Source organism: Arachis ipaensis, chromosome B9, assembly GCF_059453495.1.
Source record: "Arachis ipaensis isolate K30076 ecotype BB chromosome B9, ASM5945349v1, whole genome shotgun sequence".
NCBI classification, from domain to species: Eukaryota; Viridiplantae; Streptophyta; class Magnoliopsida; order Fabales; family Fabaceae; genus Arachis; species Arachis ipaensis.
Genome location: NC_142444.1, coordinates 48008007 through 48022525, shown reverse-complemented (window position 1 = coordinate 48022525; position 14519 = coordinate 48008007). Strand labels below are relative to the sequence as shown.

General features: G+C 36.0%; 1 protein-coding gene and 1 non-coding gene across 2 annotated transcripts; one reads left to right on the top strand and one right to left on the bottom strand.

Annotated features, from left to right (window-relative positions):
• Positions 1-5284: 5284 nt before the first annotated feature.
• On the bottom strand, positions 5285-5872 carry LOC107615491 (uncharacterized). The gene has a single exon (XM_016317550.1). The coding sequence runs from the start codon at positions 5870-5872 to the stop codon at positions 5285-5287; it is 588 nt and encodes a 195-aa protein (XP_016173036.1).
• A 1213-nt stretch (positions 5873-7085) lies between these two features.
• Positions 7086-7192, top strand: LOC148544567 (small nucleolar RNA R71). The gene has a single exon (XR_015901489.1). It is a non-coding gene; the product is annotated as a small nucleolar RNA R71 (small nucleolar RNA).
• The last annotated feature ends 7327 nt before the right edge of the window (positions 7193-14519 follow it).

The following is a 14519-nucleotide window of genomic DNA, read 5'->3' as shown; positions in this document are numbered from 1 at the left end:
CTTTTCAGGTTCAGGATCAGCTTCAACAAAAATGTCCTTATCCTTGTTCCTGCTCATATGAAAAAGAAGAGAACAAAGAGAATAGTGGAATCCTCTATGTCACAGTATAGAGATTCCTTTATGTGAGTATAAGAATAGAAGAATAGAAGAATGAGAAGAGAGAGGAGATGAGTAATTCGAACAGAGAAGAGAGAGAGAGGGTTTCGAATTATGAGTAGAAGAGAAGTATTAGTAATTAAATAAATAAATAGAAAGAGATGATAGAGAGAGTATTCGAATATTAATTAAAAGAAAAGAAAAATGTTTTTGTTTTTATTTTAATTATAAGTTAGAATTCGAAATTTAAGAAAAGAAATAAAAGCAAATTGAAAACTAAATAAATTAATTAAATAAAAAGATTTTTGAAAAATTTGTTAGTTAGTTTTCGAAATTAATGAGAGAGAAAAGTAGTTAGGTGGTTTTAAAGAAGATAAGAAATAGTAAACTTTTTAAATTTAAAACAAACAAATCAAGTAATTAATTGAAAAAGATTTGAAAATAAATTTTGAAAAGATAAGAAGTTAGAAAAAGATTTTGAAATTAAAATTTTAAAAAGATATGATTGAAATTTATTTTGCAAAAGATTTGAAAATGAAATTCAAAAAAAAAGATGTGATTTTTAAAATTAAAGCTGATGACTTGACTAGCAAGAAACTAAAAGATATGATTCTAGAATTTAAAGATTGAACCTTTCTTAACAAGAAAGTAACAAACTTGAAATTTTTTGAATCAAAATATTAATTGTTAGTAAAGTTTTCGAAAATGTAAAATAAAAATAAGAAAAAGATTTTGAAAATTTATTTAAGAAATTTGAAAATATTAAGAAAAATGAAAAAGATTTTATTTTGAAAAAGATTTGAAAAGATAGAATTTTTAAATTGAAATTTTGACTTGACTAACAAGAAACAACTAAGTTTTTAAAAATTTTTGACCAAGTCAACTAAAAATTTCGAAAATTATGAGAAGAATAAGGAAAAGATATTTTTTTTATTTTTTTATTTTTAATGAGGAGAGAGAAAAACAATAAAATGAAACAAAACATAAAAATTTAAGATCAAAATGATTAATGCATGCAAGAACACTATGAGTGTCAAGATGAATACCAAGAACACTTTGAAGATCATGATGAACATCAAGAATATATTTTTGAAAATTTTTAAGAAAAGAAAGATATGCAAGACACCAAACTTAGAAATTTTTAATGTTTAGACACTATGAATTCGAAAATGCATATGAAAATAAGAAAAAACACAAAACAAGAAAATTTAAAGATCAAACAAGGAAAATCATCAAGAACAACTTGAAGATCAAAGAACACAATGCATGAATTTTCGAAAATCTAAAAAAAATTAAAAACATGCAGTTGACACCAAACTTCAAATTTGACACTAGACTCAAACAAGAAACATAAATTTTATTTTTGTTTTTATGATTTTATTAATTTTTTTTTTGTATTTTTTCGAAAAATTATTTTGGAAAAAGAGAAATAAGAAATTCAAAAAAGTTTTAATAAGAATTCTAAGGTTCCTGTAATGTTAGTCTAAAGTTTCGGTCCAAAAGATTAGACATGGCCAAATGGCCAGCCAAGCTTTAGCATAGCATTACATACAACAATCCAATAAATAAAAATCCAAAGGCTCCTGCAATGATAAGTGGAAACCTCAGTCCAAAAGATTAGACATGGCTTAATAGCCAGCCAGACTTCAACATATCATCATGAAGCTCTAAGGTGGAATTCATTTTTAAAAATTTTTATGAATTTTTTGAAAACTAAAATTTTTTTTCGAAAATAAAAACAAAAAGCTTAAACATAAAATAAAATTACCCAATCTAAGCAACAAGATGAACCGTCAGTTGTTCAAACTTGAACAATCCCCGGCAGCAGCGCCAAAAACTTGGTGCACGGAATTGTGATCACACTTTTCACAACTCCGCACAACTAACCAGCAAGTGCACTGGGTCGTCCAAGTAATAAAACCTGACGCAGGGTCGATCCCACAGAGATTGTCGGCTTGAAGCAAGCTATGGTTATCCTGTAAATCTTAGTCAGACGGATTCAAATGGTTATGAGGTTTTAATAATTAAAAGATAAATAAAACGTAAATTAAAATAAAGATACTTATGTAATTCATTGGTGGGAATTTCAGATAAGCGTTTGGAGATGCTTTGTTACTTCTGAACCTCTGCTTTCCTATTGTCTTCATCCAATCATGCGTGCTCCCTTCCATGGCAAGCTGTATGATCCTCTCAGTGAAAATGGTCCAAGTACGGTTTTTGCACGGCTAATCAACTGTTGGATTTCTCGTCTCGGATGAAAAATACCAGGTACAGCTACCGCACGGCAAATCATCTGTCGGTTCTCACTTGTGTTAGAATAGGATCTGTCTATCCTTTTGCACACTGTCACTGCGCCCAACATTTGTGAGTTTGAAGCTCGTTACAGTCATCCCATCCCAGATCCTACTCAGAATACCACAGACAAGGTTTAGACTTTTCGGATCTCAGGAATGCTGCCAATTGGTTCTAGCCTCTACCGTGAAGGTTCTAATCTCACAGACTCGGTCCGTGGATTAGAGACCCAAGAGATTATACTCCAGCTGTCGTCCAATGACTACGTTGAACATCATGTAGACTGCTTGTGGTTGTCAGGCACGCGGATCTTTGCTAAGCGAGTAACGAAGATAGTGGGTGATTGTCACGGGTCACCCCTTCATTCTGACTTAACTGAATTAAGTATAAGAGTATATCTTAGAGAAGAAGTAAGCGTGAATTGAAAGAGAAACAATAGTACTTGCATTAATTCATGAAGAACAGCAGAGCTCCGCACCTTAATCTATGAGGAGTAGAAACTCCACCGTAGAAAATACATAAGAGAAAAAGGTCTAGGCATGGCCGAATGGCCAGCCTCCCAAATGTAACATAAAAGTCCAAAGATCGATTAAAAGTCTCTAGATCCCTAGTAAAAAGTGCTATTTATACTAAACTAGTTACTAAGGATTACAGAAAATAAGTTACTAAGTGCAGATAGTGCAGAAATCCACTTCCGGGACCCACTTGGTGTGTGCTTGGGCTGAGCATTGAGATTTACATGTGAATAGGAATTTTCTAGAGTTAAACGTCAGCTTGGAGGCCTGTTTAGGCGTTTAACTCCATTTCTGGTGCCAGTTCTGGCGTTTTACACCAGAAAAGGGTCTCTGACTGGCGTTTAGACGCCAGTTTGGGCCATCAAATCTCGGAAAAAGTATGGACTATTATACATTGCTGGAAAACGTAAGATGTCTACTTTTCAACTCAATTGAGAAAGCACCAATTGGGCTTCTGTAGCTCCAGAAAATCTACTTCGCGCGCAGAAGGGTCAGAATCCAACAGCATTTGCAGTCCGTTCTCAGCCTCTGAATTAGACTTTTGCTCAGGTCCCTTAATTTCAGCCAGAAAGTATTTGAAATTACATAAAAATACACAAACTCATAGTAAAGTTCAGAAATATAATTTTTGCATAAAAATTAATAAAAATATAATAAAAAATAACTAAAACATACTAAAAACTATGTAAAAACAATGCCAAAAAAGGTATAAAATATCCGCTCATCAACTAGCTTCTTCAAAGGGCCTTGATATTAACTGAAGAACCTTCATGATGGTGTTGGGGCTAAAATCAATTTCCATCCCTTTCACATAGCTCTTAAAAGTGGGGGCCTTTGTGGTGTCTTCTCTCACTACATTAGCATAGAACTCCTTGATGAGAGTTGCGTTTATTCTTGTGAGTGGGTTTGTGAGCAATTGCCACCTCCTCCTTTCAATCTTTTCTTTTATCTCTGGACATTCATCATCTTTGAATTGGAAAGCCAGATCAAGTAATATCTCCTTGGGTGCCATCCAATCGAATTGAATTTCATGGAATATGGACTTAAACTTCCACTCATCAAAAAGGATGTCCTCCACGGGCTCCTTTCCTTTTCGTCTCTTTGAACTTGGTGCTGTCATGGGTGAGGAGTTGATTAGAAAAGATATAAGTGTGGATAGTTGTGGAGAGTATATTGTATGAAGGAGATTAGCAAGTAACTTGCAATGGAAGGGAAGCAAAGTTGAAGTGTAGAAGAGTTGAAGTGTGGGAGTGAATATGAGGTTCGGTCACCTAGAGTGGGAGCTATTTATTTGCAAGGTGGTGGGTAAATGAAGGGTAGAGATTAATCTTGTATGGTGAGAATGGATGGTGTGTATATGAAGTAGCATAGGCACAAGGATCACCACTTTATGAGGTGGTTGGGTTCGGTCTTCAAAGGTGGAGGCTATGACACATTCAACTACCCAATGCTTGCATGGTAACATTTCCTAAGGAATACCATTCAAGGCTATGTGCTTAGCCCTTCATAAAGTAGCCGAATCCTCCCTTGCATTGACTTGTCATTTCCATCCATTTCTTCCTTCATTTCCCTATTCAATACAAGAACCAAAAATTAAATTCAATTGGTGGTGGCAAAATGAAATGTAGCTAACTACTTTTTGAATTTTCATCAATTAACCAAATAAAACAAACTAAGTATTACTCATGAATTAAAATCAACTTGACTATTTATGAGTATGCGTATAACATTGGTGAACACCAAACTTAGTTTTCGGTCATGTGGTGCAAGGAAAATTGATTAAACTCCTAAGATATACATAGTATGCACCTTATATATCATCCTAGGTGCCTTGCACACCAAACTTGTCATTCACTATATGTTTTATGCAAGAATTCAATTAAGTGCTTGTCACTTTTTGAATTGATTATCATGAGTACTACTTTATTATCTATTATCAAAACATAAACTAAAAAGGATATAAAGCATGGTTTGCCTCCCATGAAGCGCTTCTTTAACGTCATTAGCTTGACGGTTGACCCTTGTTAGGGAGGTTGGCAGTGTCTCAGGTCTTCTCCTCTCATGGTGAATCTATCTCCACTTTCTTCTTTGAGAATCTCTACATGCTCCAAGGAGAGGACTCTATTGATTGTGTACACTTGAGGTAGCTGAGATGGAATTATAGGAAGATGAGGTGAGATTAGTGGTTGGTGAATTGATATCACTCTGTCCCCTGGAGAGAAGTCCTTTGTAGGGATCTTCTTGTTTTTACATCCTATTGGCATCTTCTTGTCAAATTTCTTCTCTTCTTCAAGTGGTGCTTCAGTGATTCTTGTGTCAGGAGGGTCCTTGTTGATTGTCCCTTTTGAATCTTGTGGTTTTAGCTCCTCTTTGGATCTTTTTTATTGTTGTACCACTTGGATTTCCTGTTTGTCCACCAGAGATGCCTTCAGAGGCTCTGCTTGTGATTTACTGCTTGTCTCCTTCACAATTGCTTTCCCATAATCATCCTTCAGGCCTCTGTTCTCTTGCTCAGACTCATGTAAGGGTTTGAAGACATGAAAGGTGAGTTGTTCGTCATGTATTCTTAATATTAGCTCTCCCTTCTCAACATCTATGAGTGCTTTGGCTGTAGCTAAGAATAGTTTTCCCAGAATGATTGGGTGAAGATAGCTTTCTTCCATCTCAAGAATAACAAAGTCTGTAGGGAGGAAGTACCTCCCTACCTTCACCAGCACATTTTCAACCATTCCTAATGCTTGTTTCTGGGTCTTGTCAGCCAACTGAAGGGTTATGTTTGTGGATTTCAACTCATTGATTTGCAGCTTCCTCATGAGAGACAGGGGCATTAAATTTATGCTCGCTCCAAAATCACAAAACCCTCTGTCAATCATTGTATCCCCTATAGCACAAGGGATGTGAAAACTTCCTGGGTCCTTCTTCTTTGTAGGTAGGTCTTTCTGGATAAGAGCACTGCACTCCTTGGTCATCACTACTGTCTGTCCATCCTTCAGGGGATTCTTCTTGGTTAGCAACTCTTTCATGCATTTGATATATGAAGGCATTTGTTGGAGGGCTTTAATAAACGATATGTTGACATGGAGAGATTTAAATATGTCCAGAAACCTAGAATACTACTTCTCTTTAGCACCACCCTTGAGCCTTTGAGGGAATGGTGCTTTTGGTACATATGGTTCCAAGACTCCCTTCTCCATTGGATCCTTCCTTTGTGCAGGGTTAATTTCTTGTTCTGTCCTTTCTAATTTCTCCTTTGGGAACCCTTTGTTGTGCTCTATTAGCCTGATAACTTCTTCCTCCAAGATCTCTTCACTCCTTAGAGTGATTGTCTTACATTCTTCCTATTTCAAATTCCTTGTTTCTCCTCTTGGATTCTTCTTAGTGTCACTTAGAAAGCTGTCAGTGGGTTTAGGAATTTGCTGAGAGAGATATCCTACTTGGGCTTCAAGCTTCTTGATGGCAGCTCCCTGGTTTAGCATACTGGACCTTACTTCCTCCTTGAATGCCTTGTTGTCGTTAGACTCCTAGAAAAGTTCTTCAAGTAATGCCTCAATCCAGGAAATCCTATCCTCAGATGATGATTGTTATGGTGGGTTGGAAAGTGGAGGTTGACGATGGTTGTTTTGTGCTTGATATGGAGGTTGGAAGGAAGTGTTATGTGGGGCTTGATATGGTCTTTGTTTGGAGTGTTAATAAGTGGAATTGTTGTAAAGGTTGGAGTTTTGAGGCCTATGATCTTGTGTTTGGTTTTGCTGGCTTCGCCACCCAAAGTTTGGGTGGTTCTTCCAATCAGGATTGTAGGTTTTGGAGTGTGGATAATAAGGTTGTCTTGATGAGTTTCCAACATAATTGGCTTGTTCCCAATCACCTCTTTCCTTTGTGTTCACCCCTTCTTGAGCTGGTGGTTGAGTGTTGACTGCGGCAACCTGATTTTTCTCCATCTGCTTGGTAATTAACTTGTTTTGAGCTCGCAATGTATCCATATGACTCAGCTCCATTACTCCTCTATTGGTGCTCTGATCTGAGGCATAGAAGTACTCATTATTAGCCACTATTTCAATGATATCTATGGCCTCATCTATGGTCTTTTTGGTATTGAGAGAACCTCCTGAAGAGTGGTCCAAGGCCTTCTTTACTTCTCTACAGAGACCTTCATAGAAAATGTGCAGCTGCACCCATTCGTTGAACATATCAGGGGGACATCTTCTTGTTAGCTCCTTATATCTTTCCCATGCTTCATACAAAGTTTCTCCATCTAGTTGTCTGAAAGTTTGTACTTCCGTTCTCAACTTGATTATCCTCTGTGGAGGGTAAAACTTTGTTAGAAACTTGTTGACAACATCCTCCCAGGTGGTAAGACTCTCCTTAGGAAAGGATTCAAGCCACTTAGATGCCTTGACCCTAAGAGAAAAGGGAAACAAAAGCAGTCTATAGGTGTCAGGATGAATACCATTGTCTTTCACAGTGTCACAGATTCTCAAGAATGTGGTTAGATGTTGGTTGGGGTCTTCCTGAGCACTTCCTCTAAATGAACAATTGTTTTGAACCAGGGTGATGAGATGAGGTTTTAGCTCAAAGTTATTGGCATGAATGGTTAGTTTTAGGATGCTACTTCCACAATTTTCTGAGTTTGGGTTGATGAAAGAGCTTAAAACTCTTCTCTCATGCCCAACATGATTACCAGCACCCTCTCCAACATGATTGTGTACTTCTTCCTCTATGGTAACATATAGATCTTCTTCCACCTCTTCCTCACCAGCTATTCCTTTACCTCTTGCTTTCCTCCTCCTTAGTCTAAGGAAGGTTCTCTCAGGTTCACTATCAAAAGAGGTTGAGGTTCCTCCTCTTCTACTTGTCATACACATAGCAAAGCAAACAAAAGAAAACAAGTGAAGGAATCACTCTTGTTAAGAAGTGTGGTTAGAGTGATTGGTGCAATTTGTCAAACAGTTAGTGGATTAGTGTGAAAGAATGTAAATAAACAATGAAAAGTAATTGAAATTGCTGAGAATGAAAGTAAACAAACTGAAATAAAACTAATCAACAAAAGAAAAGAAAAGTGTTTAATCTAGTTATCCTTCGATTTAATCATTGTCAATGCAAAATCAATCCCCAGCAACGGCACCATAAACTTGATCACGGGAAATCTGTCTCTCAAGAAATTTCCTTCGGCAAGTATACCGAACTTGTCATCAAGTAAAAACTCATAGTAGAGTGAGGTCGAATTCCACAGGGATTGATTGGTTGAGCAACTTTAATCAGAGGAATGTTCTAGTTGAACTAAACAGAATTGAATTGAGAATTGCAGAATTTAAATGGCGGGAAAACATAAATAGCAAGAAATATAAATGACGGGAAAGTAAATAGCTAAATGTAAATTACAGAAAGTAAAACTCGGAAAGTAAATTACAGAAAAGTAAATGGGAATGGGGATGATGAACATCAAAGTAAATAACAGAATATAGAGAATAGGAAGATAAGAATAGGGAAGTTCATTAGGTTCAGGAGATGTTGCATTCTCCGGATTAAGTTCATTCTCATCTCTTCCTCAATCCATGCAACTCATTGACCTCTTGGCAATCTTAGGTGATTGAATCCCAATTTCTTGGCAATTCAATCTCTCTAAACTTGAACAATTGCCCAATTCCTTGATCTAATTGCTCATGGGAAGCGATGGAGTGCGATCACTGATTATACCACATGTTTTTCTAGATCAAAGTATCGGGAGGATTATATGTCACTATATCCGTCCAACCTCCAATCTAGTCCAACATGAGAAACCATTTCTAGCATGATTTTCTCATTCCTCTTCCAAGGTTCTGAGGAAATCCAAGTATGAACAATTTCTCTTTCGAGACAATTGCTCAATTGGATGAAGATCGAAAGCTTTCAATCAAATCAAAGAGAAGGAAAAGAAGAAGAATAACAAGAACTATGATTGATCCATTGAATTACAGCACAGCTCCCTCCTCCAATGAAGTGGGGTTTAGTTGATCATGGCTCTAGGAAATGAAAATGAAAATGTTGAATGCATTAGAAAGTAAACTTAGTACAGAGAAAAGTATATTGTGGGTGTTTACAATCCTGGATCCCCCAGGTCCCAATCCCCATTCTAGTTCAAAAATACTCCCATATATACTACTTCTCTGATCCTCAGTTGAGTCTGCAAGTATCTGGATGTGGGCCCTTGGCCTTAGTTGAAGCAGTTAACAAACTCATTGGGCTTTGCTCAGCTTGCTAGAGGAGTTTAAGTTAGGCAGTAGTCACGTTAGTTAGGCCGTTAGTGTGAGTAATGTGATGTGCAAATTCCTGGCTCGAAGACGTTAGTGACACCAACGTGGTCACTAACGTCCCCAATCTCCCTTGAATCATGTTAACACAGCCGTTAGTGGCACTAACGGCACTACTATTGCCTTAAGCCTACGTTAATGCCCACGTTAGTGGCATTAACGTGGCCACTAACGTGGCCTTCCTTGCCCTTCGATCACGTTAATGGTGTTAACTTCACCATTAACGTCCCAAGCTGCCCCTTCTTCCACGTTAGTGGCACTAACGTAGCTTATTCCTTGGATTCTCCTTTCGCTCACGTTAATGGTGTTAACTTCACCATTAACGTCCCAAGCTGCTCCCTTCTTCCACGTTAATGCCCACGTTAGTGGCATTAACTCAGCCACTAACGTGGCTTATTCTCCTATTGCCCACGTTAGTGGCACTAATGTGGCCACTAACGTGGCTCTTCTCTTCTTCTTCTTACCTGAAATCAATCAAACAATTTGCATCAAAGCCTTGCTCTAATCATAAGATAATGCATTATTCATTACATCATTCAATCCTTGCACTATTCTCATGAAAAATGTTTAGAATTTACAATATTTGATTGAATTAAGACATGAATGCACAACTCATCTAAATGCTTGCTTATTACCTAAGAAAATGCATGAAACTATCTTAAAACATACTCAAAATGGCTTGTGAAACTAGCCAAGATACCCTGACATCAGCCTCTGGTATGGGAAATCGTGATTCACACTTTTCACATCTCCGCACAACTAACCAGCAAGTGCACTGGGTCGTCCAAGTAATAAACCTTACGTGAGTAAGGGTCGATCCCACGGAGATTGTCAGCTTGAAGCAAGCTATGGTCATCTTGTAAATCTCAGAGATTTACTTTTCCTTTTGTAATTCTTCTTCTTCTACTTCTCCTCTCTCTAGTTTAGCATTTAATTCTTGTAATTCTCTACTTTTATGTTGATGCACTTTTGTTCTTCTATTTTCTCTTCAATGCAATTCATGTTTTGATTTCCTTTATTGTTTATTTGCTTTATTGTTGTTAATTCCTTGCAATTGAGTAGTGTAGATTTACTTTCCTTGCAATTTTACTATGCTTTTCTTTTGTCCCTTCCAAGTGTTTGATGAAATGCTTGGAAGGATGTTAGAGTAGAATTTTATACTCTTGGCTTGGGATGGTAATTTAGGAACTCTTGAGTTACTAATGTCCAAGTGATTGATGATTGGGAGCCATTAACTCTAGTTCTCACTAATTGAATTGGTGGAGAGCTAGGACTTATGGACTTGGATTGATATGGCTCATTTGACTTTCCTTTACTAGTTAGAGGATGACTTAATGGGATTGATCCTTACCAATTCTCATGTTGTAGTTAGTGATAGGGATAGAGATCCTTGACTACCAAACCTTGCCAAGACCTTTGTAGCTATTAGTTTACTTCCTTGCCATTTAATTTTCTTGTCTCTTATGCCAACAACCCTAAAACATACCTCATAACCAATAACAAGAACACTTTATTGCACTTCCTAGGGAGAATGACCTAAGGTTTTAATACTTCGGTTTATAATTTTAGGGGTTTGTACTTGTGACAAACAAATTTTTGTATGAAAGGTTTATTGCTTGGTTTAGAAACTATACTTGTAACAAGATTTCATTTGTGAATTCTAAATCGTCAAAAATCCATTCATCAGCAACACCTAGTATTCCAACCCTTTCTTTCTGTGCAGAACTTTACAGAGCCCCTAGACATCAATTCTAAGTTTGGTGTTGGACAGATATCAACAAGCTCTAAGTACAAAGGTACTAAAAAGAAAGTACCTAAAGATTGGAGGGACAAGAAAGTCCCAACTGAAGGCCTCTCACCTGGCATGAGAGTTATCTTCACTAAGAAGCCAGCCTTACCATATACAGTGAGTCGTGTCCTGTCTCTAGAGCATGTAGAGATCATTCATTAGAGGACAGAAAGAAAATTCACTATAAGGGGCGAAAATCTGAGCCCATAACTCCGTAAGGAGCTAAAGGTCAAGCTAGTGACGTTAAAGAAGCGTTTGTTAGGAGGCAACCCAACCTTACTCAACTATATTTATTTTCTTTCATTTTGTTTTGCTTTTAGTTATTAGAATCATGATCATATGTAGCATTCAGTCAAGAGACAGAATTTCACAGCAGTAAAAACAGAGCACTCTGAATGGAGTGTCAAAGTTGAAGCCAGTGAGGAAGCCATCACTAGGCGTTCAATGCCCCTCATGGGCAGCAATAGATTGAATGACTCATAATTTACTCTGGATTCATGATATAGTATTTTATTTTGAAAAATGATCTGGTTTCCCTCACTATTGTTTGTTATCTCTTGACATTTATTGCTTCTCAACAGGATGTTTGATTCAGCAAAAGCTTTAGCTTTTGAGAATGTTCCAACACGAGATGAGGTGAGTCTGAATATGCCTTCATCATGCATCACTTCAAAAAAGGAGTGCTAATTCTGTTGTCTTCAGTCTTGTTTTTAGTTCTTCATAGTGAATATTGTTGTAATGGCATTGCAGATCAAGGAAGCTATTTTCCAAACACTTGTAACGAATGGAATGTTTGACAATTCCCACATCCGGCTTTCTCTGACACGGGGAAAGAAGGTTTTGCTTTCTCCCAGTTTCTCTCTGTAGTTTCAGTTATGTAGATTCCTCTTTTGTAATGAATCCAAACTTAAATTTATTCATCAAAGTTACCGGAATGTATGGTAGAAGCTGCAGGTTTTCAACTCCGTTTCTTCTATTTATTATACTGACCTGAAATCTCAATGATGGTAAAAACTGTGGTCCATTAGAAACCTCTTGAATGAGTTTTGTGTCAATAAAGTATAATAAATATCTAAGTGAAATTGATTGATACAATTGATGAAAATTAAGAGTCTCTGGTCTTATGTAAGTGTCCTACTGCCACTGTGGTTTATCAATGAATCTGATGTCAATATGCATAAGCCGAATGATAATCTATATTTTTATGTGGCAATATGTTATTTCATTTTCTTCAGCAACAGCTACGAAGTCATCAAACATAATAGTTCTGTTGAATAATCTTGCTTTTAACTGACGGAAAAAAATATTATTTTATTTTCAAGGTTACTTCTGGCATGAGTCCAGCATTCAATCGGTATGGATGCACATTAATTGGTAACGTCCTATCCTTTACCAATTAACATTGATTTTGGTATAAAAAATATTTATATTCCCAAAAGATTAATTGTATATCAATGTTTGCACAGTAATTTTGGATTAGTAGACCAAGATCTGCTTTATCGTTTCCATTTTTATTTATTTATTTGATTTTTGCATGGGCAAAAGCATGGGTATATTGGTATTAATTGCATACATGACTTTTGTTAAGTTTGGTGTTACCCGAAGAAATGGTGCAACTTTCGCAATGAATGTATAATGGCTTTTGATATTCTAAGTGATGGAGAAATAACCTAGAATAAAAGACACACCGGAACTATAAGATAATGAAAAGAGTTTTCCTACTAGACTTCTAAAAAACCTATTCTTAGTAACCTAGGTAACTGAAAGAGTTTTTCTTACTAGGCTTTCAAAAAAGCTTGTCTTTGATAACCTAGATCAAAGGAATAAATTGAAAGAACAAACAATTTCTTCATGCAACAAGCAATGCAAGTTGTTCACCTTACTTGAATACATAGAAATTCATGCTTCATTAGAAACTAGAGAATTTTATTCATCAAAATCGCATCAAAGTGTCTTACAAAATTGTTTAAATAGACCCCTAATTGACCGGTCTTAATGTGGGTCAGATCTCCCTAGAGTAAAACTATAAAATCTGAAATTAAACTAAAGATATGGTTCTAGACTTGATTCTGATAAATTTAAATCAAATTTTATCTTAATAAATTAGATTAGATTTTATTTAAAATTTAAACTCCTAAAGATATGCTAAAAACATCAAAACCAAATCAAATCTTTTAACAAGACCCAAAGTAAATCAAATTTAACTCTAAACTATCCTACTTGAAATTTGAACAGAAGATAAGAATCAAAATCAACTTTGAATTTAATTCTAAACTTTTGTCTCAGTTCATTCCTAATGAACTTGAAACGAACTCTTGGGCTTGATCTTCTCTTCCTTGGCTAGCAATTGATGCATTTCTTCATGTGTTGCTAAGTTCTCAAAGCTCTCCTTGAGCTTCTTTGGACGTGCCCTAGTGATGGCACCGTCACACAATGTAAGATTTTCATTTTGTCTCTTTGTGTTTGGATGTTCAGATTGTCCTCGTCGGCATGTATCATCAAGTCCAATATTTGGTTCCAAAACAATTATATTAGCAGCAAGATTTTGTTCATGTAGCCTTAGACAGCATGATTTAGTCAAATTCTTATGATCCAAGTTAGGAATAATGTTTTTTAGGGATTTATCATATTATAAACAATGGATTAATAAACATGGGATGCTTGTAAGAGCAACAATTCAAGATTTTACACGTGTAATGTGGAAGTTGGAACCATTTTAGTTTTAGAACAATGCCTGAGTTTTTTATGGAGCTATGAAGGAGGTTTTCATGAGTTCATTTTTTGCTTATAAATTACATTTGTTAAATTTATGGGTTATCCAATGTGCTCTTCAAATGGATAAGCAATTTTATGCTGAACATGGCCCCTCTTGAAATGTGCAGTTCTTGCTGAGTGGAAGCCCCCAGTTTATGATAATACACATGGTATAGTTCTTGTGACTGCTTCAACACGCCGTAATTCACCAAATGTAAGTTTCTTGTTTATATAACTTTTTTAATAATTGAAATGGAGAAGGCATTGCATTGGCTATGCCAATGAATGCATTAGATTCATTTGAAACTAACAAAATTCCTGTTTGAGCTACACACTTTGTTATTCTATCAGTTGACCATGTCCCCCTTTTTTCTGTTTCATACCAGAATCTGGATTCAAAAATTCATCACAATAACCTCCTTAATAATATACTTGCAAAGGTATTTTCCTATTCTCCTAATGAATTATTACATGTAATGTATGTAAAAATATGTTGGGTGTTGAGTTTGAGTAGTACAAGTGCTGATAGATTATCTTACATTGGAATTATGATGGTTGTTGAGCTAATCATGAATTTAGAAAGGTCTATTCTTCAAAGTAATATCAATCTAGAGTACTGAGCACACTATATTATAAGATAAAAAATTGCAACTCTCTTTTTTCCTTGTGCATGCTGATACATTCTCAATTTGGGAGTGTTTACGATAATTGATTACATTTTACTACAAGAGGAACTGTTGTATATGATAATTGATTAATGCAACCATGCCGGAGACCATAGTTATT